The sequence below is a fragment of the Scyliorhinus canicula genome, chromosome 1 (genome assembly GCF_902713615.1).
Source record: "Scyliorhinus canicula chromosome 1, sScyCan1.1, whole genome shotgun sequence".
In the NCBI taxonomy this organism is placed as follows: domain Eukaryota; kingdom Metazoa; phylum Chordata; class Chondrichthyes; order Carcharhiniformes; family Scyliorhinidae; genus Scyliorhinus; species Scyliorhinus canicula.
In genome coordinates, this window is record NC_052146.1 from 190557031 (window position 1) to 190581308 (window position 24278).

General features: G+C 44.2%; 1 protein-coding gene across 4 annotated transcripts in view; it reads left to right on the top strand.

The window, feature by feature from the left end:
* The window catches only part of LOC119970450 (metabotropic glutamate receptor 1-like), a 328367-nt gene that overhangs the window by 240029 nt on the left and 64060 nt on the right, over window positions 1-24278 (top strand). For all 4 annotated transcript variants that reach the window (XM_038805092.1, XM_038805077.1, XM_038805103.1 and 1 more), the window contains exon 5: window positions 22610-22856. In XM_038805092.1, the coding sequence (XP_038661020.1) occupies window positions 22610-22856 (247 nt within the window). The remainder of the gene's footprint in view (window positions 1-22609; window positions 22857-24278) is intronic.

A 24278-nucleotide genomic window follows, 5' to 3' on the forward strand; every position in this document is an offset into this window, starting at 1 on the left:
CCTATCTAGTAAAGAATTTAAGTAACTCCTCCACAATCTTTTCAGCTGTGATATTACATACTGGAATGGCCTCTGGAAACCTAGTGGACACATCCATTATAGCATATATGTCAAACTCAAGGCCCGCGGGCCAAATCCGGCCCGCGGTGGAATTATCTTTGGCCCGCGAGATAATATCTAATTACTTTTTTTGTTATTTAAAATTTTTTTTTTTAAATTTAGATTAGCCAATTATTTTTTCCAATTAAGGGGCAATTTAGCGTGGCCAATCCACCTACTCTGCACATTTTTGGGTTGCGGGGGCGAAACCCACGCAGACACGGGGAGAACGTGCAAACTCCACACGGACAGTGACCCAGAGCCGGGATCGAACCTGGGACCTCAGTGCCGTGAGGCGGTTGTGCTAACCACTAGGCCACCGTGCTGCCCTAATAATATCTAATTACTATTAAAGCTGGCCCCAGCAATTGAAGCGTATGATATGGCTGATGCCGAGTTTATTCAGGTATAGTGTGAATCACAAAGTGTTGGCCTGTGGAAAAATGTTTTCATTAGAAATTACTCTGGAAAAGCACCAGATAAAGCAATAAGAAATAAATGCAGCTAATTTTTTTATTTATTTAATATTTAATGTTGTTTTTATAGGCAATAACCTAAGCTTTATTAGTTCCAGGTTCAATAAGTTCATTTCAATAAGTTTTGCAAAAAAACATTGAACCAGTCCTGCCCTCGACTTGTCCTGATTTTTTAATTTTGGCCCACGGTGTATTTGAGTTTGACACCCCTGCATTATAGTAACAAGATATTGATTCCCACTTTTTGTTTTAGGAAGCGGTCCTACGCAATAAATTAGGACCCTTGTAAAAGGTTCCTCAAATGCTGGAATCGGTATTAAGGGTGCTGGTTTTATCACTGCTTGAGGTTTCTCGATCACTTGACATGTGTGACATGATTCATAAAATTCAATTACATCTTCATGTAGTCCAGGCCAATGAAAATGTTTTTGGATTTTAGTTTGAGTTTTCCTTATTCCCAAATGACCTCCCACTGGTACCTCATGTGCAACTCGCAACACCTCCTTTCTATACCCTACCGGCAATACTACTTGATGAACTTCTGCCCACTTTTCATCCGCCTGCATATGTAAAGGTCTCCAATTTCTAAGCAAGACATTACTTTTGCGGTAATAACACTCTGATATACACACAGAGTCCTATTCCGTAAATGCTTTCTGATACATCCGTTTTATTTCTATATCTTTCTGTTGTAACCACACCAATTTTCCTGAACTAAAAATATCCGCCTCATCCTCCATCTGTTCTTTTCCAACCATCTGATCAAACATCGTTTCTGATAATTGCACTTCAACGTCATCTTCACTCTTTGATTCCTCCTCTTGTCTTAACCTGTGACTCTGCGACCATGTTACTACACAATCCAGAAAAATACCAGGATATTCCGCCTTCAACACTTCAGTTGTCTGATTTTCCACTGGCTTATCAATCACAGTAGGCATCACTCCCACCTGTGATCCAGCTATATCATTACCCAAGATAAACTGTATTCCTGGACAAGATAGTTTCTCTATTATTGCTACTACCACTTACCAATCTTCACTGGACTTTCCAAAGTTACCGTATATAATGGAACACTAATGGTATCATCTCACCCTGAATTCCACATATTATCACCTTTTCTGGCAACATTCTTCCCAAACTACATAACTCATCTCTTACCATTAAAGATTGACTAGCTCCCCATCTCTTAAAATTATGACTTCTTTACCTGCTCCTCCTGATACACATGAGTAAACTTTACCCACACAAGTAAATTCTTTAAAGAGATCTGGCACCTTCTTATCAATCACGTCTTGATCAGGCTGTACAATTTTTTGCACCTCCTTCACTTCACTTGGGCTTTGCTTTACCACTTTAACAAACCCCACTGTCTTATCCTGTTTTACCACATCAGCCTTCCCAGTGTTTTTCTTCAACCACCAACACTGTGACTTTACATGGCCTAGTTTATTACAGTGAAAACATTTGAAACTTTTCATATCTCTTCCACCCTCCTAGATTTTTTTAAAAATCTGAGGTACACTCTCCTTATTATTTCCCATCATATCACCTTTACCTTTACCACTTGAGTATTTCTCATGTCCCCAGTTTCTATCAGGCTGAAACTGATGTCAGAAACCAAGCTTTGATTTCTGAACTAATTCACAGTCATCTGCCATGTCTGCTGCTAATCTTGCAGTTTTAACCCTCTGCATTTCCACATGAGTCCTCACTGCATCAGGAATTGAACTTTTAAACTCCTCCAAAAGTATAATTTCTCTAAGAGCTTCATATGTTTGGTCTATTTTCAAAGCCCTTATCCACCTATCAAAATTACTCTGTTTGATCCTTTCAAACTCCATGTATGTTTGACCAAATTCTTTCCTTAAATTTCTAAACCTTTATCTGTTAGCTTCAGGCACTAGTTCATATGCACCCAAGATGGATTTTTTTCACCTCCTCATACGTCCCAGATACCTCCTCCGGTCGTGATGCAAACACTTCACTAGCCCTACCTATCAGCTTTGTTTGAATCAGTAATACCCACATGTCCTGTGGCCATTTCATTTGTTTATCTATCTTCTCAAATGAAATGAAAAAGGCTTCTACCTCCTTCTCATCAAACCTTGGCAATGCTTGGACATATTTAAATAGATTCCCACCAAGTCTTTGACTATGACGCTCTTTCTCACTATCCTCATCGCTATCCACCAACTGTACATTTCCCTTTACATCTGGCAATTTTAACTGACTGTCATGTTTCATGGCCATTTTCTGAAGTTCAAACTCTCTCTCTATATCTTTTTCCCTGATCAGTATCTCCTTTTCTCTTTCTTTTTGTTCTACTGGGACTATTCTTTCTGTTTTCCTTTCTTCGCTCTCCTTTTCTTTTTCCTCTCTCTCTCTTTCTCTTTCTTTTTCCTCTCTCTCTCTTTCTCTTTCTTTTTCCTCTCTCTCTCTCTCGTATTCAAGCTGCTTTAATTCTTTCTCATGTTCTATTGTTTAATTTGTAACTGAATTTTTTGCAATTTCCAATGAGTCAAACTGTATCTCAGGTAACTTTAAATGCTTAGCCACCGCCATAATGACCTCATCTTTTTGCATTTTGTCAGGTAATGTTAACTGCAATGTTTTTGCCAAATCTGACAGTCTGCTTTTAGTATCTGTCCGCAAGTGTGAACGTCTCCACCCCCAAAAACTTCTGAGCCTCTGAAAGAGCCATTGTCCACAACACACTTCCTAATTAAACTAAAATACCACACCTGAAAAGCACCCACAATATGCTCATCCTTCATTGTCTTTAATTTCACAACGCCAATCCAATAGATAGACTTTTATCCCCCTCGAGCCCCAGTTTGTTATGGGCCGGGGTTTAGAGAACCCCAAAGTGTATCATGGAGTTCACCTGACCCACAACTTTTTCCAGATTGTGATATGGGGAGCACACAGCCCACTCTGCAGGTGTGGTTCAGCAGAAATGGAAAAGTATTTTTTAAAGCAAAACAATGTTTATTCTATGAACTCAAGTTAACCTTTTTAAAACATACAGTGAACATCTTAGCAACCATCAATTTAAATACAACCCCCAAAAAATACAACACTAAGTAATCCTTTAAGCTTTCCTTTTAACATCCATAAGACTTAAAACACCTTTTACCAGAAGCACATCAGGTTAAAGTCGCTACTGTTATTAGTTTTAAATCACCAGGATCAATTTACAGTCTTTAGATTACAGGGAGAGACTCGAATACACCTTCTGGCTGTGACTGCAGCTATCCGGCTCTGAAAACGAAACTAAAACACACCCTGCAGCAAACAGCCTAGAACGAAAGTAAAAAGCTGACAGACAGCCCAGCTCTACCCACTCTCTGACATCACTGCAGTAATAAACACCCATTTCCTAAAGGTATTCTTACTACAGATACTTATATACACACCCATTTATGAACACCCATTTCTTAAAGTTACTCTCACATGACACCACTTAAATCTGAGTGCCTTGTCACATGGCACCTGTCTGGAGACCACATGGTGGATCTGTACCACCACCTGCTGGTTGTAGGTCACTCCACCAGCCATGTACAATATTGCTTGCAGGCATCTCACCATAGGGTTTAACCCCTGGACTGGGAGTTGAGGGGCTTTGCGTCTGTGAGGCCTTAAAGCCATCTTTAATTATCGTGGAGGCGCATTACAGGGGCAAACTGCAGTCTGTCCCACCAAACACTTCCATGACAGAGCCTTGCTATGACTTCAATGCTGAAATTTAATTTCACTCTCTTTGATTGTGATCAGCCTCTAGCTGTACAGCTAAATACTATTGCAAATGATAAATTAGGCTTGTTAGTTGTGAGAGCACTTCATACTCCTCAGAAAATGCCTCCTCCAGGGTACACATGCCATGCCTCAGAGGATGATTAGTGTACCTGAACTCAAGGAGCATCAGCACCATAGAGCCAGCTGCCAACAATTAAACACTAAAGAGCTGACCTTAAGCATTGGGGAGCCTATCATGACCAAGGGGTAAGTGTGTGGACCAAGGGGCAGCTGGAGTGAGCTCCAGAGGCCTCTGAATCATCCAGCTTTGTCAGCCCTGGTGGCTCCCCAGTGTCTGCACTGTGGTGTTGACGCCCTCAGCATTGCTCCTCAGTGACTGGGCCATGCTCTGCATTGCCTCAGCAATGTCCACCTGCGTCAGGGACACGTCCCTCAGTGACTGGGCCATGCTCTGCATTGCCTCAGCAATGTCTACCTGCACCTGGGACACGTCCCTCAGCAACTGGGGTATGATGTTGAGGCCCTCAGTCATGGTCATCAGAGACTGAGCCATGCCTTAGATGTCACCACTCAAGTTGTGCTTCAGGCTTTCCACTGCGGTTTCCCCCCCCCCCCCCCCCCCCCCCCCCACAATGTTGACCCCCCGGTGCTACACATGGTTGCACTTCCCACATGTTCTGTGGTTGAAACCTTTGCATCTTCTCCAATCGGCTACGCAGTCATTTGAACGTACCTGTCATTCCCTTCTGATTGTCATGGCCATGTCCTATCATCTGCATCAGCTCTGGCCAGACCTTGGCATCTGGCTGGGACGCAGCTAAGTCATGAGCTGTGTCCGACCACTGTCTCCCTTGGATGTTCCTCCCTCCACCAGATGTGCATCAGCAACTGTGTGGTCTCACCATATTGTGCCCCAGATATCTGTTCACTAATGTTGCCCACCGAGGTGTATGTCTTTGCACTGGTGGAAGATGGGAGTCTATAGCATGTGTGGGTACCACATCTGAACATGAAGGGGTTGTGCTGGTGGGTTCCAGTGGGTACTGAGGAATAAGCACGAAGATCAGTCTGGGAGACGGATCATTAAGTACGTGAAAATAAAATAAAAAGTAAATACATAATAGGGCAAATATTAACAGATTAGTATGATTATAAGATAAGTACAAAGAGGACTTGTTTTGTTTGGGAGAGCTCACAGAGAGTCGCCACGCTCTGGCGCCATCTTGTGTTTTTTTTGTTGGCAGGCGGAACTGATGCCAGGAGAGAGGTGGTAACTTTCCCCTTGCAGCTTGGTGTCCTCTTCTGGGAGGCTGGAGAGGGTGCCACCCGGGATGGGCCGGTGCCGTTGGCTAGAGAACCTGTGGACGAATAGACATGTGGTCAGTGGGAGGGATGGGTCAGTCAGTAAAGCAATAGCAACTGACATTTTACTGGTCCTTTGGCTGGGCACAGTGGTTCCTTACCTCTGCGGCGTCTGCCAACCTCTGCATGTGTGACCACCCTGTTCTTCGTCACCCCAGTCACCTCCAGGGGTGGCTCCTCGAAGGTGGTGAGGGCAGCACCAAGGGGTGGGATGGGAGCCACCCTGCACTATTGCTCACCACCCAGGGGTCTCTGATAGCCCCCTCCCCCGGATGCCGATCTGCCTGGTCCACATTCTTGTGGACCAGCACTGATTGGCGCCTGGCTGCAGCCTCCCTGGGGAGGCCGGAGAATTGATGGAGGTGGGCATCCCGAGTGAGTAGGTCTTAAACAGGTCTATGACCAACTTCTGGGAGCGTCGTTTGGTCCCTGCCCTTCTGGGCGGAGTTCCGAATCTGACGCCTCGCGGGACGTGGGTGAATGCACCGAGAGATGAGGAGGCTGCCAGGAAGCCAACAAGAGGGCTCTCCCGGGATTCTCCGGTTGCGTTGTGCTCTCACTCGAGCGCAACGTGGTCAGAGAATTGCGCCTGCCATTTCTTATTTGCACTATGATCTTTGCTCTGTTCCTCTTTTCTTTACCTCCCTAGTACTGTATGAATGCAAAAGATGGGGGGATGTCGCAAACCCTTTTTCCATGTTTTAAGTGTGTGTAAAAATCAATCAACTCTCTGATTTTACCTTGCTTCGAGTTTGCTGTGGGCTTATTTATAGAAACTGCATCACACCAAAACTGAGGGCTAGGGAAAATACACCACTGAATCTGTAGGAAGAAATCAACAATCAAAAAACACATTTCTGTTTATGGATAGGTGATGAGGGGAGAAATCGGGAATGTTCAAATTTAAACCCCTCCTGTCCACAACACCCTTAATTCAGCGCAGTACTGTCAGCCTTTCAGTTTCAACCTTCTCTCAGGTCACCCAAGTGTGCTGTACGTGTCCCAACTCACAGACAGAGTAGGGCAAATGGTAAGATTCTTGGTAGTGTGGATGAACAGAGAGACCTCGGTGTCCATGTCTATAGATCCCTGAAAGTTGCCACCCAGGTTGAGAGGGTTGTTAAGAAGGGGTATGGTGTGTTAGCTTTTATTGGTAGAGGAATTGAGTTTTGGAGCCATGAGGTCATGTTGCAGTTGTACAAAACTCTGGTGCGGCCGCATTTGGAGTATTGCGTGCAGTTCTGGTCGCCGCATTATAGGAAGGATGTGGAAGTATTGGAAAGGGTACAGAGGAGACTTACAAGGATGTTGCCTGGTATGGAGGGAAGATATTATGAGGAAAGGCTGAGGGACTTGAAGCTGTTTTCGTTAGAGAGAAGAAGGTTAAAAGGTGACTTAATTGAGGCATACAAGATGATCAGAGGATTAGATAGGGTGGACAGTGAGAGCCTTTTTCCTCGGATGGTGATGTCTAGCACGAGGGGACAAGCTTTAAATTGAGGGGAGATAGATATAGGACAGATGTCAGAGGTAGGTTCTTTACTCAGAGTAGTAAGGGGGTGGAATGCCCTGCCTACAACAGTAGTGGACTCGCCAACACTAAACGCATTCAAATGGTCATTGGATAGGTATATGGACGATAAAGGAATAGTGTAGATGGGCTTTAGAGGGGTTTCACAGGTCGGCGCAACATTGAGGACCGAAGGGCCAGTACTGCGCTGTAATGTTCTATGTTCTATGTTCTAAATCCTATTTACCCATCAATCTTGTGCTCACCAACCTGCATTGGCTTCCGCTTAACCAACTCCTCCTATTCTCATCCTTGTTTTCAATTCAGTCATGGTCTCATCCTTCTCTCCCTCTCCAGACTCCTCCGACTGTGCAAGATATCATTGCTCTTCCAATCCAGGCCTCGGGAACATCCCTGATTTAATTGCTCAGCCTTCAGCTGCCGTGGCTCTATGCTCTCTGTCCCTGTACCTCTTATCCCTCCTTGAAGATACTCTTTGAAATCTACCTCTTCAGCCAAATTCCTGGTCATCTATCCTAACCTTTCCTTCTTCAGCTCAGTGTCACATTTTGTGGGATACTGCTCTGGTACAGCACCTTTAGATGCTTTGTCACTTTAAAGGAGCTATTCAAATACAAACTGTTGTATTTGGGGCTGGCTTAGCACAGTGGGCTAAATAGTTGGCTTGCTATGAAGAACAATGCCAGCAGCGCGTGATCAATTCCCATACCAGCCTCCCCAAACAGGTGCCGGAATGTGGCGACTAGGGGCTTTTCACAGTAACTTCATTGAAGCCTACTTGTGACAATAAGCTACTATTGTTATTGTTGATAGTACGTTCATTCATAAGACTTCAACTCTCTCTGACATAATGTTTATGGCGTTGTAAGATGTTTGCCGCTCAGTGTGTCTAATTAATGGTTTAATAATAATAATCACAAGTAGGCTTCGATGAAGTTACTGTGAAAAACCCCTAGTCGCCACATTCCTGTGCTTGTTCGGAGAGGCTGGCACAGGAATTGAACCCGCGCTGCTGGCCTTGTTTTGTATTACAAGCCAGTCATTTAGCCCATTGTGCTAAACCAGCCCCTTGGCCCAGGTTCTTGCATAGTTTAACAGTGTTTATTAACTAATTGCAGTTCATATATGTAATATAAGGCCTAGGCTTTTTTAAAAAAAAAATAGAGTGCCCAATTAATTTTTTCCAATTAAGGGGCAATTTAGCATGGCCAATCCACCTACCCTGCAAATCTTTGGTTTGTGGGGGTGAAACCCACGCAAACACAAGAGAATATGCAAACTCCACACAGACAGTGACCCAGAGCCAGGATCGAACCTGGGACCACAGCGCCGTGAGGCAGCAATGCGACCCACTGTGCCACCGTGCTGCCCAGATAAGGCCTAAGCTAGGAGCTGTCTCCAAGCTTGCCTCTACACACGTCTCAGTCCAGCCCTCTAGATTCAGGCCATGTGTTTGTGTGCATTACACTGTGGAGAGTACTGTACCTAGTCCCCTGTTAACCCTTTCCATGCCAATCCCCTATACTACAAATGCACATCTTGTGAGTTTTTCCCCGATTAGAAGGCAGAAAGGCCAACTATGACTGTCCAAAGATTCACCAAAGGGTTTGTTTCACCCAGGATTCTGCAAGTTTCTCCAATCTAATTGGCCGAATTAAAGAAAATTATAATTGAAACTGAATTGAAGTCGTAACTCCATTTGGCAAAGGTATAAATTGTAAAGGGGCTGGGTGGCGCGTAGTGACCATCCAACAAAACTGTATCATGAACTTGCAGCTTTCATCAATCAAACTACTCAAAGTCAAGGCAGCTGTCAGCAGGCCATTGACCATGCAGGTTTGGAACCATGACCATGGAACCATTGACCATGCATGTTTGGAACATTTGAAATGGTTTTAGGCATCCAGACTTCAAAAAGCTATTGATGGATGAAAGAACATGGAGGAAAATGACAGGGATGGCATTGGGTTGCAGGGATACATTTTCCGAAGACTGATCTCACATAAATAATTGAAAGAAGTTCTGGGTGGAATGAATAATGTAGATGCAGGCACACAAATTGGAGAATGAGTCTATTTCTTCAGCTTCATAATGCCCTGAAGTGTTTCATAACAGGATAATCTTTTCCTTGCGCCTCGGTGCAGCACATGTAGGTTGCTTTTCTCTGTTGCAGGTGCGATATAAATACAAGGTGATGTTGCTTTTTTGAAGTGGTGTGATGTAGACAAACACAGCAGGCAATTTCCCAACATGCAGCTCTTGGACCATTCCAGAGTTGCCCAGAATTAAACGTTAATCGCTCTTGCAAGCAACTCGGGAGTAAAGTGATAAACGGCATTTAGTTCACCTTTATTTCTCAAGCCTGCCTCATAATGACAGCTGGGCTCCTGATATTGTTCACTGATTCCTGCGAAGATTGGCATATTGAAGGTTAGAGGTGGGAGCTCAAATACGGAAATCTCCTGGAGCATGGTCCAGCCAATTTTGGCAGCCCGAAAGATAGCACACAAAGGAATGACCCAATAACCAGTTTTGTGATGTAGGTTGAGGGGGGACTTTTTGTTGAAGACACACTTTTTGTTGAGGACTCTCCTGCTCATTAATTATTAACATGGGATCTTTTGCATCCAGATAAGGACACCATTTAACATTACAGCTGAAAGACAGCGACTCCAACTGTGCTGACACTGGTGTGTGGACTTAGATTATGTGCTCCCATAGAGGTGAGAGTGCTACCAATATGAGCCAAATTAGCAGTATTGTTGTGATATAATGTAACGGTAAAATCACCATAGTCTCAGGTGGCTTTAGGCTGCTTTCATCATTGAGATGAGAGCTGACTGGTGGTGATTTAACCTGAGGATCACCACACCTCAGGAAAGGAGCAAGGTTGAGAAGGCAGGGCCTTCATGAATAATCTCAGCTGGTACGGGAATTGAACCCACACTGCTGTCCTCCCTCTGCATCACAAACCAGATGTCTAGCCCACAGAGCTAAATCTGCCTTAATGCAGCCATTTAATACGTTTAATGATGTATTTCTTACACTGTTGACAATCACTACCACCTCGACACAGGATATAAGTGCCATAACTTGTGTTCAATCCACAGCAGATGGTGAGAGTCAGACATGTATACTTAGTCTCCTGGTTAACATTATTTGTTTACATTTAAACAAAGAACACAGATTGTTGTTTCATCAATCCTTGTTGGGTAAGTGGTACATTTACATAAAATCAAAGAATGGAACATGGTGGCAGCATGGTTGATTAATATTTGACTGAGATATAGACCCCACCCTTTCACATCCAGAAAACCTGGCGTGGAAGTGAAACAACTCTGAAGATCTCACTGCGTGTTAGTAATTCTGCAACTCTGTACGAATCCTACACACTGGACCTTCAGTCTGGGATAGGGTCGTACCTTGCTCCAGCCAACAGATATCATGTGCTGGTAAGACTGTTCACATTTGGAAGAGCTTAAACAGTATAAGTGTACTTTCTATGAATTTTAAGCAGGAACAGAAATTCAATAGCTGACCCTGTAAAGTTTAATTTAAGCAGAAAAGGGGGCTGATTTAGCACAGTGGACTAAACAGCTGGCTTGTAATGCAGAGCAATGCCAGTAGCGCGGGTTCAATTCCCATACCAGCCTCCCCGAACAGGTGCTGGAATGTGGTGACTCTAGGGGCTTTTCACAGTAACTTCATTGAAGCCTACTTGTGACAACAAGTGATTATTATTATAAAACTCACACACAGGGCAGTTTCTTCTGATTACTGCCCCTACAGGAGGTCAAGGGGATGTTAAAATACCACGGGCTGGGAGGGAGAATCCATTTAGTTACAGCTCCTCATAATAATCGCTTAGTGCAGTGCAGTCCCAGCACTGAGCCCTATGGAACCCCACTGGTTTCAGGTTGCCAACCTGAAAAAGAACCTCTTATCCCCACTCGCTGTTTCCTGCCCATTAGCCAATTCTCTATCCATGCCAATATACAACCTGTAACACCATGGGCTCTTATCCCCACTCGCTGTTTCCTGCCCATTAGCCAATTCTCTATCCATGCCAATATACAACCTGCAACACCATGGGCTCTTATCTTATGACTTAACCTTTTGTGAGGTACTTTGTCGATTACCTTCTGGAAATCCAAATGCAACACATCTACTGGTTCCCCTCTAACCACTCTAGTTGAGACTTCCTCAAAAACTTCTAATAAATTAGTCAGATACGTGTTCCCTTTCATGAAACCATGCTGACTCAGCTTGATTAGATAATGATTTTCCAAATATGCTGCTATTACCTCCTTAATAATTGATTACAAAGTTTTTCAAACAATAGATGTCAGGCTAATTGGCCAATCATTACCCACATTTTGCATCCCATTTTTGAATAGGGGTGTCACATTGGCAGTTGTCCAACCTTCCATTACTTCTCCAGAATCCAAGGATTTTTGGGAATTTACAGCCAATGCATTCACTATCTCTGTAGCTAATTCTTTTAGGATCCTAGGATGCAAGCCACCAGGGCCGGGGACTTATCTGCCCTTAGTCCCATTAGTTTGCCGAATACTACTTCTCTAGTTATGGTGACGGTATTTAATTTCTCCCCTATTCTTTAGTATTAATGGAAAGTTCAAAGTATCTTCCACCACAAAGACTGATGCTAAATATTCTTGCCATTTTCTTGTTCCCCGTAACTATCTCCCCAGATTCATTTCCAAACAATGCCTTTGCAAGATCCACAAAATATCAGCCAATCTAAATGGTCAGATGATGAGGATGATCCGACTGTCGAGAAATTAAGTGAGCCAACATTCAGGCTGGTGAACATCAGAGAATGTATTGGCATAATTGTAACCACAGAAGACATTGCCACCATCCAGGTTATATACGCACAAGTGAAGGGTCAGCATAATCTATATAGTGGTGCAGGTGCAAGCGTCCTTCCACTTTGTAAACTGAAATGTCTATGCCCATAAAAATGGCAAACGTCATGCCAAACTTATTATGTACTATGGCTTGGAATAGCCTATCCCTGGGATCTATTACACTCAAGTGTCACTACAACAACTCACCCTCGTCACCCCAGGTATTTTATGTTCTGGGTATCACGGTGCTAGTGATCGCAGACCTATGGTGCCCGTGATCGCAGACCTACTGATGTGCAAGGACCAGTCCTTGGTCATCACCCATGGTATCCTTAATATAATAACAAGGACCACAGACCACATGAAGTGCCATTGGAAGCCCTGTGCTTAACACTGGGAGAAGAGCACTGATCACAGGTCATCAGCCAACCGGCTACACAGCACAATTTGAAGCAAATATGTATCCCTATTCCGAACGCGTGCTCTCTATCATACTGCAGGGCCAATTGCTATTCAGCAGACAAGTGAAGACAAATCGCCTCCAGTCATCACTCATTGATACTCCCAAGAGTTATGTGATGCATTATTCGAAAAACAGGGAAAGATGAAAGATGCTTATGACAAGCATGCTGATAATGAATTACCTAACTTGAACATTTGACAGTACAACACCCAACTGACGTACATGGTATCCAGCAGAATTGATCAGCAGAAGCCCAGAAGCAAGATCATATCAAGTGCAAACACCAAACGGCATGGTGAAACAGATGCAAAATCACAATGATACCACAACCAGAAACACAGTGACCCTATTGCAAACAGAGCAGTCTAAGATGCAATAAATACAAAACACGGGAAGGGGTGGCACGTGGCGCAGTGGTTTGCACTGCTGCCTCACAGCGGCGAGAACCCGGGTTCGTTTTTTTAAAAATAAAAACAAAACACCCCCAACCAGCATTCTGAAAATGTGCAGCAACCCCCGGTACCAATCACTGTAATTAAGTCTGGACACATAAGCAAACCGTTGATACGTTTCAGAGGCTTGTAAATATATTGCTTTGTATCAGGTTTTATTCAGGAATGGCAAATGATGATTCAGCCAACCAATTCCGAAGTCACTGCATAAAATGACTTGAAAGTTCCATCCCTAGGATCTATTACACTCAAGTGTTGCTGCAACAACTCTCCCTAGTCACCCAGATATTATGCTCTGGGCACCATGGAGATTATGATCACAGATCTGCAATATTATTTTATTTTTGCTGTTGTGCAAATAGTTTGACTCTTTCAAGGTAAGCCTTTAGTTTAGGAAATAAAAAGTGGGGGGGGCAGTTGTGATATAATGGATATGTGTATCTTTAAGTGTACAGTATCTTAAACCTCTGTCAATCATAGATCATAGAATTTACAGTGCAGAAGGAGGCCATTTGGCCCATCGAGTCTGCACCAGTTCTTGGAAAGAGCACCTGACCCAAGGTCCACACCCCCACCCTATCCCCATAACCCAGTAACCCCACCCAACACTAAGGGCAATTTTGAACACTAAGGGCAATTTAGCATGGCCAATCCACCTAACCTGCACATCTTTGGACTGTGGGAGGAAACCGGAGCACCTGGAGGAAACCCACGCACACACGGGAGAATGTGCAGACTCCACACAGACAGTGACCCGAGCCGGGAATCGAACCTGGGACCCTGGAGCTGTGAAGCAATTGTGCTATCCACAATGCTACCATGCTGCCCACATCACTACCACAATCACTACCACCTCGACACAGGATTAGTCCCCGACTTGTATTCCATCTGCCGCGCCAGATGGTAGGATGCAAGCCTTAGCCTCCAAGTTAACATTATTTGTATATCGCCTCACCTTCAATGAAAGAACCCAGATTATGGTTTCACCAATCTTTGTCGTGTGATTGGTGTGTTTAGGTTGAATAGAAGAATGTAACAAATATAAAATATATTTTCAGAAACTCATCTTGCCAAGCCTCTCCCTCTGTCATCACATGTCAGAATAATTTGGGGAGTGGGTCACCACACCACAGTATGTGCAACTGTGAGAGTTTAAAACCTCACAAAACTCACCCTTTCAAATAGAAGTTGCAAGCATAAAATTAACAGTTATTGGGTAAGGCTGGAGGTTAGCAAGGAACTCAAGCCGGTTTCTCTGGACAGTTCACATCCTGAGATCCTTCATCCCCATTATTCTTTCCTTCAGGAATTCACTGGAAATTCAGGCGCATTGTTTGTTTTCTGGTCTGCTCGTTATGCTTACCTTGGGCAGTGTTGTAAAAATGCCCATATCATTGGGTTAGACTTTTTTTTTCCTAATTTCTCATTTCAAAATGCACTCGGAGGAAGGAAGAGTTTCAGCTTCTGCTTTAGTTGTGTCAGCTTCACAGACTAATACCTGTACTCTGTCAACACTTATATAGTTTGCCCTAGCTAAGACGGGCATGAGCTGCTAACAGTGAAAACCGATGAATGTAAATGATCTAAAGATGGATCAAGAAGATTTCCAGTGATGGTTCTGTGACTATTTTCGGTGGCAGCTTGTTCCATTGTGGGATTGGCCTGGGAAAGAAGGATTATTGATAAATTGTCTTGGAAACAAATGGTCTTTGCAGTTTGTGTATTTGGCTATCTCGTGTCTTGTCACTGCCTGAGGACACCAGGTTCTTGTTTCTGTCAATTCCCACTGGTTTATTCCATATTTGATAGCATAAGATCAGTGTACTTTTCTCCCTTCTTTGCTGCAGTGATTCCCATTCTGAACCTTTGATCCAGATGTGACACTGGTGTATTTCCCATACTGATATATGCAAAATCATGCAGCACCTCTTTGGATCATGCCAATCTTAGTTATATCCCTCACAGCCTAAGGATACCACACACAACTTGCACACTCCAAGATTGGACGAGCAAACGTTTGTTAATCTCTTGCTCTTTATATTGTTGTCGAAATGCCAAAAATTCCTCCTCAGAAATCCAAGCACCCGGTTACCTTTGGATGTTACCTGCTGAAGGTGGAAACCTCACTGTAAATTGTTTTTAAGGTAAACTCCTGGCTATGGTTGATGACAGAACTTAAAGCTACCTGTTGGTGTATCCAATTTGTTGGTAATGCATCCAGCATAGCATTTTTTGGCAGTGAATGTCATCTCCCATTGGCACTGATCCCGAAGGCCACCTTGCTGTAAATGAATATGACGTTGAGTTTCCCCTACTATGTAAATGGTCTGGACCCTGTACCCATATTTTTTTAAAACTTGTTGGGAATATCGTTTGTGTATGTCAGTAAAGATCCCAACACAGTTCCCTGGGATATCTCTTGAGAGGATGATTCCCCATCACACACCATTCTTTGTTTTCCGTTTGTCCCCCTCGTTCCATAGTAGTGAAGTTTGGACAGGAGCTGCTCATTCGGAACTTTGTCCAAGGCTTCGAGGAATATCATTTTGCCAATCGGAACTCCCAAGGTGAAGTTATGTCAATCACTACCACAGGCCGCAAGTTGAGAACAGACATGGCAGAAAAATTAGAGAAGGCCTGGAAGCAAGCCTGTGGGTCACAATGCACAAGTAGCTCACACCTGGCCCAATGCAAGTAGGACATATACTCTCACTGCCTGCTAATTATAATCACAGTAGTGTATAGTCCAACACTGAATACACTGCTGAATGGCTGCATGTCTCGGCAATTAACCTAAACTTGTGTGAGGCTACGCCACTTAAAACCAGCCTGCGCCTCATAAAGGGAAGTCTGGCTGTGATTGGTGCTCACAGTGGCTGCAGAAGTATCTCAGACCAAAATAAAACTTCTCAAATGCAACATTAGAGGTCTTGTTGCATGAGGTGGACAGGAGAGAGGTTCTCTACACACAGAGGACCAGGAGGCTGTCCAGACAATCATTGACAAAGCAGTGGAAGAAAATAGCCACTGCTGCGAATGCAAGAAGTCAAGTCCCAAGGACCTGGATGTAGTGCAAGAAGTATTTCATGACCTCATCTGAATGGTTAAGGTCAAATGCAAATGACATATCCTTACCAAACAACTGTTCATACACCGCTCCATTCGCTACTCCACTCTTCACACATCTGCTAGCATTCTCTATCAAGTACCATTAATAACTCACATTCCAACGTTCATCTCACCCTTACAAGCTTAGCATTGCTACAAGACTCGTGCATACATCTCACTGCTAGCTATTTAGCTTAGACGCACACATCACACTCCAGCAAAGCAAAGCGGTACAAAAACACAAATGCTAAACTTTAACCAGCGAGAGACAGGCATGGGTGTGTCCTGACCCCAGTGGAGCCGGCGGCGCTGAGCTTCATGAATTAGGCAGAGGCGGCATGTGGCGCAGTGGTTAGCACTGGGACTGCAGCATTGAGGACCCGGGTTTGAATCCCGGCACTGGGTCACTGTCCGTGTGGAGTTTGCACATTCTCCCCATGTCTGCATGGGTTTTACCCCCACAACTCAAGGATGTGAAGGTTAGGTGGATTGGCCACGCTAAATTGCCTCTTAATTGGAAAAAAAGATAATTGGGTACTCTAAAAATTTTTTTAATGAATTAGGCAGTGACTGATAGCAGGGTTCGAACCATAGAAGATGATTGTACGTTCCTACGCTTAATAATTATAATAATCACTTATTGTTACGAGTAGGCTTCAATGAAGTTACTGTGAAAAGCCCCTAGTCGCCACATTCCGGTGCCTGTTCGGGGAGACTTCCACTTCATCCCACAATTTGATTTACAAGCTGCTGATAGTATAAGCATGCATCTCTTCTGTACCCAACCCGTGCCTAACAACTGGAACCTTGCACCTTTAAGGTACACAAGATCTGGCATCTGGTCAAACCACTTGTGCAGAAGCATGAAATGCAGAGGAATAGCACACTAATGATGATAAACCATTGCCATTCACTCTCACATTCGCAACCACCAGCTCAGAGACGAACATTGCATGAGGGTAGCATAGACGTGGGATCTATACGGGGAGACTTACTTGGAGCCTGCGGTCAGGTAAGGGAAGAGAGGATAGCATGGGTGCCAACTCCCTCGAGGGCAAGGCCTCTTACAAATCTTGCTGCAGAGGACTTAGATGCAGACTTTGATGTGGTGGGCTGCAGAAAAAGACTGCTGGCATGCATGATGAAATGCTTGGTGCATTAGCAGGCCTGCTAGAACGATTGTTATCAATGTCATGGAGCCCAGCACCAACCTGGCACAGGACCTGGAACAAGGTGGCAAACTTTATGACAGCAGCTGTGGATCCAGCCATGAGGCAGTTTCTGATGATCAGTTGGCGTCCCAGTTTCTTTTCAGAGCCAGCAGGAGTCACCGAAGTGCAATGGAAGACTGTGAGAACATGTTATAATGCAAGCCCAGTTTGCTGCCTCGCGGGTTCAAACTATCATGGCTGGGGACGCCAGTGTTCAAAAGGGGCTTGCCAGGTCTCACAGCGGTCCATCGATCTGTGGATGACGAACTGGGAGATGTAATCAATGCCATCTTGTCCAGCCTGGAGGAATCCCAATCCAAAAATATTCTGAGCCACGGTGACCTGTGCAGAGACTGCCAGTGTCACTGCTATCTTCTGGCTTAGTTTGAGATCAGGAAGACCTGGATGGATAAGGCCTCCTACTGAGAGACGTTCACACCCGGCAGCCCACTGCCAGAAGCTTGTCTCCTGTGCCGATTCTGCTCAATCTCCCTCTCATGCCGCAGCCCAAGGGGAAATGGAATGGAGTGTTGGGATCACATGGATATCCATAGTCTTTGCGGTCACAGCCACTGACTTCTCCACCTGCAACACCACATTTCACCAACTCTGTAAACCACCAAACATTTCGACAAGCTCACAAGAGCCAGTGGAACCTGCAAGGTGGTGATGCTCCCTTTTTAAACAGCCCTGGTGAGCTGATTCCTCACTGATGCTGCAGGTCAGATTTGAAAGAGGACATCAGTTGGAGCAGCAAGATCAAAAATGGCAGCATGGTCATCAGGTTGGCATTACACTTTGACTGAAATCACAATCTGCCTCCTCTGCAACTTACTCTCCAAATGCCGGGGGTAATCATCGAATCATAGAATTTACAGTGCAGAAGGAGGCCATTCTGCCCATCGAGTCTGCACCGGCTCCAGGAAAGAGCACCCTACTTAACCCCACATCTCCACCCTATCCTCGTAACCACATCTAACCTAAGGGCAATTTTTTATGGCCCCCCGGGGATTCTCCGACCCGGCGTGGGGTCGGAGAATTCCGCCCCTTATGTTGTGATCTCCTCAAGGGTTATAACAGCTGACGTGTAATTCAAATTTTCAAGATTGCGATTGATAGTTTTTGGTTGAATAAAGGGTATTAAGGGCGTGATCCAATGGTCACATTGCGCCTGAAAAGCAGCTCACCACGGCGCAGCGAGGCCAATAAAAGCTGGGAGACACCCTCTCCCGGGATCTACCCAGCTCGCAACGTTGCGATGTAAATCCTGCCCATTATGAGCGGGATAACTTTTTGGCAAATCTGCACATTGGAGCAAGTGAGCTAGTCTCACTCAAATGTGCAGATTCCCGAGGTAGCTGAGGCTTTGGGATTCATCCCCTACACCTCGGAGACCTCAGGCGAGCACTGTTCAGCATTCGTCAAACAAAACGACACTCGTGGGGGTTTCCCAGGGGATCAAAGGCTTCTAGCTGCATGCTCTTTGGGAAGGGTATAGTGTTCTGGCACAAGGTGCCCAAGTGGCACTGGCAGGAGTACTGCCAGGATGTCAGGTCGGTACTGTAAAGATGCCAGGTTGGGTTTTTTGCGCACGAATGGGCCGGGTGTGCTCTGCATGGGTGTTACAATGGGAGGGACAGGGGACTCTATCATAATGCATTCGGGCTGGGGGGAGGGTTGGGGTTGTGGGGTTGGAGTCGTTTCAGGGGCCTTGGAGATCGGTATTCCATTTAAAAATGGTGCCCTGATCTCTCACTACACTGAGGAGTTCTGGACAGCGGAGCTCCCCAGTGTACAGAACGGAACTATGTGCAGCCTTGTCTCTGCGGTCCTCACTGAGGCCCCTTATACAACGTGCGTCGCATTGTATAACCATGTGTTTATCAGTGCTGCGAGCGCCAGAAAACTCGTGGCTACTTGCGCTCGCTATGGGACTTTATTCCCAATTAGTTGAATCGAGCCCTAAGTGTTACAGAGTCGAGGCAGGTAACGAGTTGAAATATAGGCCCATCAGGATTTAATTGAATGGCAGAATAGACCGAGGGGCTGAATGATCATCTCCTGCTCTGACATGAATGGAAGATTTACCCTCTGAATTTTACTGTGACATTGGTTAACTGCAGAGATGCGAACCGGCCCTGCAAAATCACTGAAATGGAAAATATGGGTCTCCAGTGCAGTTTCTCAGCGTGTAATCCTGCACAGCTGAAAGTGACCATTTGCCCCAGATTTCCTGCTTTTCTAAAATTGATCAAGGTGAATTTCAAGCCAAGAGAAACACAGTGAGGCAGACATGTCTGTGCAGAAAGCCAGCTCCTAGAGACAGGGAACATTGCAGTCAGTCAGAAAGTACGTTGCAATGAATCACAAAGCTGGCAACTGGAACAGCTGCGCATGTAATTTATCTTCTCTTATCATCCTCTCCTTATTTCTCTGACTCTTCTATCTCGGTTTCAGCCACCAAATTATCAAACAATTTGACATTCATTTCTACACAAGCCAATTTAAGATTTTAATAATCTGAGAGAACCTGAATGAATTATATAGAATTTCATAATATTTAAAGCAGGGACATGGGTCTTTCAACCTATCTAGTCTATGTAAGTGTTTATGCTCCATGCAAGCTTCTTCCCACCCTATTTTATCCAGCCCTATTGGCTCTTCCTTCTATTCACTTCTCACTCGTGTGCTTACCCACATTCCCCTTAAAAGTATCTATTCTATTTGCCTCAACCACCCTATAAGTTCCATGTTTCTCTCTATGGGTATAGAAGGTTCTCCTGAATTCTTTGAGGTTTATTAGTAACCATCTTGCATTTATGGTTACTAGTGAAGGAGTTACGACAGAACTAAAGCAGCAGTTATGCCTAAACAGAGGGGGTTTGGTTGAACCGGCTGGTGAGAAGTTTCAGGTTTGCAATAGATAGTCACCTGGAAACAACCATCAGTGGTCCCTGACCTCCCCTGTGATAAACAGTATACCATTCCTGCCTAATACGTAGTTAGACAACAGAACGCCCAGTGAGCCAGAACAGTGAAACTCTTCATTGTGTTCACTGGATACTGTGACCACACAGGCCTCCACATGTATGTCTCCTGATCAACAAAATGTTTCTGTGCCTGGAAGAGTAAGATCTATAGTGAGATGCTGGACAAAGGTGTTTGTATGTGTGAGGGTTGGTTAAGTTCCAACTGTGTCTCTATTGTGCTGAGAGAGGGCTACGGCGTGAGGAATAAATATGTCAGCAGAGGTATGTGGGTGTTCATAGAATCATAGAATTTATAGTGCAGAAGGAGGCCATTTGGCTCATCGAGTCTGCACCGGCTCCCGGAAAGAGCACCCCACCCAAGCCCACACCCCCACCCCAATAACCCAGCAACCCCACCCAACACTAAGGGCAATTTTAGACACTAAGGGCAATTTGTCATGGCCAATCCACCTAGCAGCACATCTTTGGACTGTGGGAGGAAACCGGAGCACCCGGAGGAAACTCACGCAGACATGGGGAGAATGTGCAGACTCCGCACAGACAGTGAGCCAAGCCGGGAATCGAACCTGGGACCCTGGAGATGTGAAGCAATTGTGCTAGCCACTATGCTACCATGCTGCTGTGTTGCTTAGCAATTGGGGCCTTGTAAGGTCAAGAACATTTTAAAGTTTAGTTAGCTAATTTGATTGCAGTGGGAGGCAGGCAGTGAGAGAAAAGGCAGCTTTCACAGCTCTGCTAGAGGCAGTTGGTTTTAACAGGCTAAAGAGGGCACCTCTCTCAGCCTTGCTAGTAGAAAAAACATACTGTGAAGTAACGGTTGAGAAAATAAATGCCAGAAACCTAGAATCCAACTAGCTAAGGAAACTAACAAAATGAAGAGGAGATCTGGAGTTAAAACAATAGAGGAAACTGGAAACCAGAACAGATTGAATCAGAACAGATTACTGTTCAGTAAAGTCAGGGAGAGAATAGAATAGAACAGTACAGCACAGAACAGGCCCTTCGGCCCTCAATGTTGTGCCGAGCAACGATCACCCTACTTAAACCCACGTAACCCGTATACCTGTAACCCAACAATCCCCCCATTAACCTTACACTACGGGCAATTTAGCATGGCCAATCCACCTAACCCGCACATCTTTGGACTGTGGGAGGAAACCGGAGCACCCGGAGGAAACCCACGCACACAAGGGGAGGACGTGCAGACTCCACACAGACAGTGACCCAGCCGGGAATCGAACCTGGGACCCTGGAGCTGTGAAGCATTGATGCTAACCACCATGCTACCGTGAGGCCCCATGAGAGTTGAAAAGACATTGGATCGTGAGAGGCCAAAAAGATATCTGCAGGGGGATAAGTTTTGTGAGAAATAGCGAAAGCTTGGGAGACATTATTTGAAATATTTGTGGAAGTTGGTGGCTGCATCTTGGAGTTTGTGTAAAAGTCTTTAAGACACAGGACACCTGAAGGGGGAGGTGTAAAACCTGAAAGTGAAACATTGATGGAAACAGCAGTGGGGAAAACAAGCGCCGTTTCCATCGAGGTTTCACTTCTGTGTTTAGTTGTTAACTTGGGGGGCGCGGTGGGGATGGGGTGGGGGGGGGTAAATGAGTATTGTATTATAATCCAATTTGTTCATGTTTAATAAACATTTTATCTTGTTAAAACTAATTAGCGGCCCTGAGATTCTCTTCCTCCACGTTTTATTTAATAAAGTAAAAGTTACGATCTTTTGAGCCAAGCTTCCATTCTGGAACTTTCCCGTCCAGTTATAGCATTAACTGAGCTTGTAACAGAATAATGTCCTAAGCATTTCTCATCATTCTTTATATCCAATAGAACCTGCCTGGAGTTAATACAGGAAATTAGCTCTCGCTCCTAGCATGATGTAGATCAGACATATTGCGCATGCTATTTCGTGCAACATCTTTCCCAATTGTGTATTCACCATCTTCTCTTTCCATCTCAATGCCCCAGTTGACTTTGTCTGTCTCTATAGACTGAAGTACGTTAACACTAATAGAATCTATTAGTTTGTGATGAAAGGTGGAATAATGCATTGTGAAGGAGTAATTACCATTTGTCACTTTACCCGCAAAAGAACACCAGAACCAGATGGAATCCATCTGTGCAATTGCCAATGACAAGTCGGGCATCCCCAAATCACTCCTTTCTAATTTACCTTGTCTTCCCTTTCATTCTTACAGGTGTGTCGATTAAAATAGCAAGATCATTGAGTAAAAATTGCAGCATGAGTCACTGATGAAAACCTGTTTCTCTTCTCCAGGGAATGAAAGTTTAGCAGAAAATTATGTGCAAGACAGCAAGATGGGTTTCATCATCAATGCCATTTACGCTATGGCCCATGGGTTGCATGACATGCACAAATCTCTCTGTCCAGGTCACTTGGGACTCTGTGAAGCAATGAAGCCGGTTGATGGCAACAAATTACTACAGTTTATAATAAAGACTTCATTCATTGGGGTCTCTGGCGAGGAAGTATGGTTCGATGAGAATGGAGATTCTCCAGCAAGGTAAGATATTGCATCAAAAAGAAGCTTCCAATCTATTACAGTATTTGGTGTTGATATTTGAAACGTATAATTTGGGGATGAATATTTTGGGATTAATCATTTGGGGATGTTGATTTCTTACGTTTTATTTGGGACAGTTATGTGAGGTGTGCCATCTTCCGAATTCCAGGGAATACTGAAGGTGTATCACAATCTCAGACCAGCAGTGGCTAGGATATTGGACCGAAACCCAATATTTAATTGTACTTTTGTAAGACTGTGAGGAAAGGATACTTCGCTCCAGGAATGACTGCACAAAGAAATAGGGGTATGGTGTATTAAAATAAACTCTATTCCTAACACAGTGTTAAAATCTTGAACATCACTCCCGAAAATAACTTACAATTACCCCTAAAACAATATTACTCAACACAGTAAATGCAATCCCCTTAATTTGTTTCTTTATTCCCACTTAGGAAAATAGGCCACCTCCGCTCTCCACCCACCCTAAATACTTACGGCACAGAATAATACTTGCTTTACAGAGTTACTCTTTGAGAAAGGATCTCTTGACACAGCTTTGCAGAACACATCTGACTCCAGTCCAAACCCTTGCAAGAACTCTGGCTGGATGTCTTCAAAGGCTGTTTTCAACTGGCTTGTTTCAGCTCCCCCTTGCCCTCAGACAAGTCTGCACTGCTTTAAATACAATTGATCTCTTTTAGCTAATCTACAGTGCGAACAACTTACTAGGTCTCAGCTTCAACCAGAATCAGGACTGAAACTGGAAATGTTTTCTGAAAAAGCCCTGATGCCTTAGCTCCACCCAGCAATGACATCCTCTCACCAAGCTAAAAACTAATTAACTCCCAGGGAATCTTCTTAATCAAAACAAAATTGCATTAACCCAAGCTTTTTATGATGGTTAATTGCACCTCAGACTCCGAAAAGCTTTGTTGTCTTTCAAACCAAGATTCTATTTGAAACATGACTGCAGCAGTCAAACACACACAACCCAGACTTTTAACCCTTACTTCACCAAATATTTATAATCCAATATACCTAAAATTTTACATTCATCACAGATGCACCATTCTGTTTGTGGATGTCATGAGTTGTGTCTCTCCCTCATCTCTTTCTGGGCTTAATCTTAAACCCCTGGGTATTAGACGCAGTGTTCTATTACTGGCATTTGAAATACTGGACTTCATTCTAATTGCTACTCACCTGTAATTTGGGGGTCTTTATTTGAGGTGGGAACATATGAATGAGATTATAGGCCATTTAAACCCATGCGCATGTTCCAGCCTTTAATGTGATCACGACTCATCCATGACGTGACTATGTATAAGCCACCCTTATCCTGTATAGTTCTTAAAACCTTTTGATTAATAAAACTCAATCAATCTAAGATTTAAACTTAATCACTGGCTGTTGGTGGAA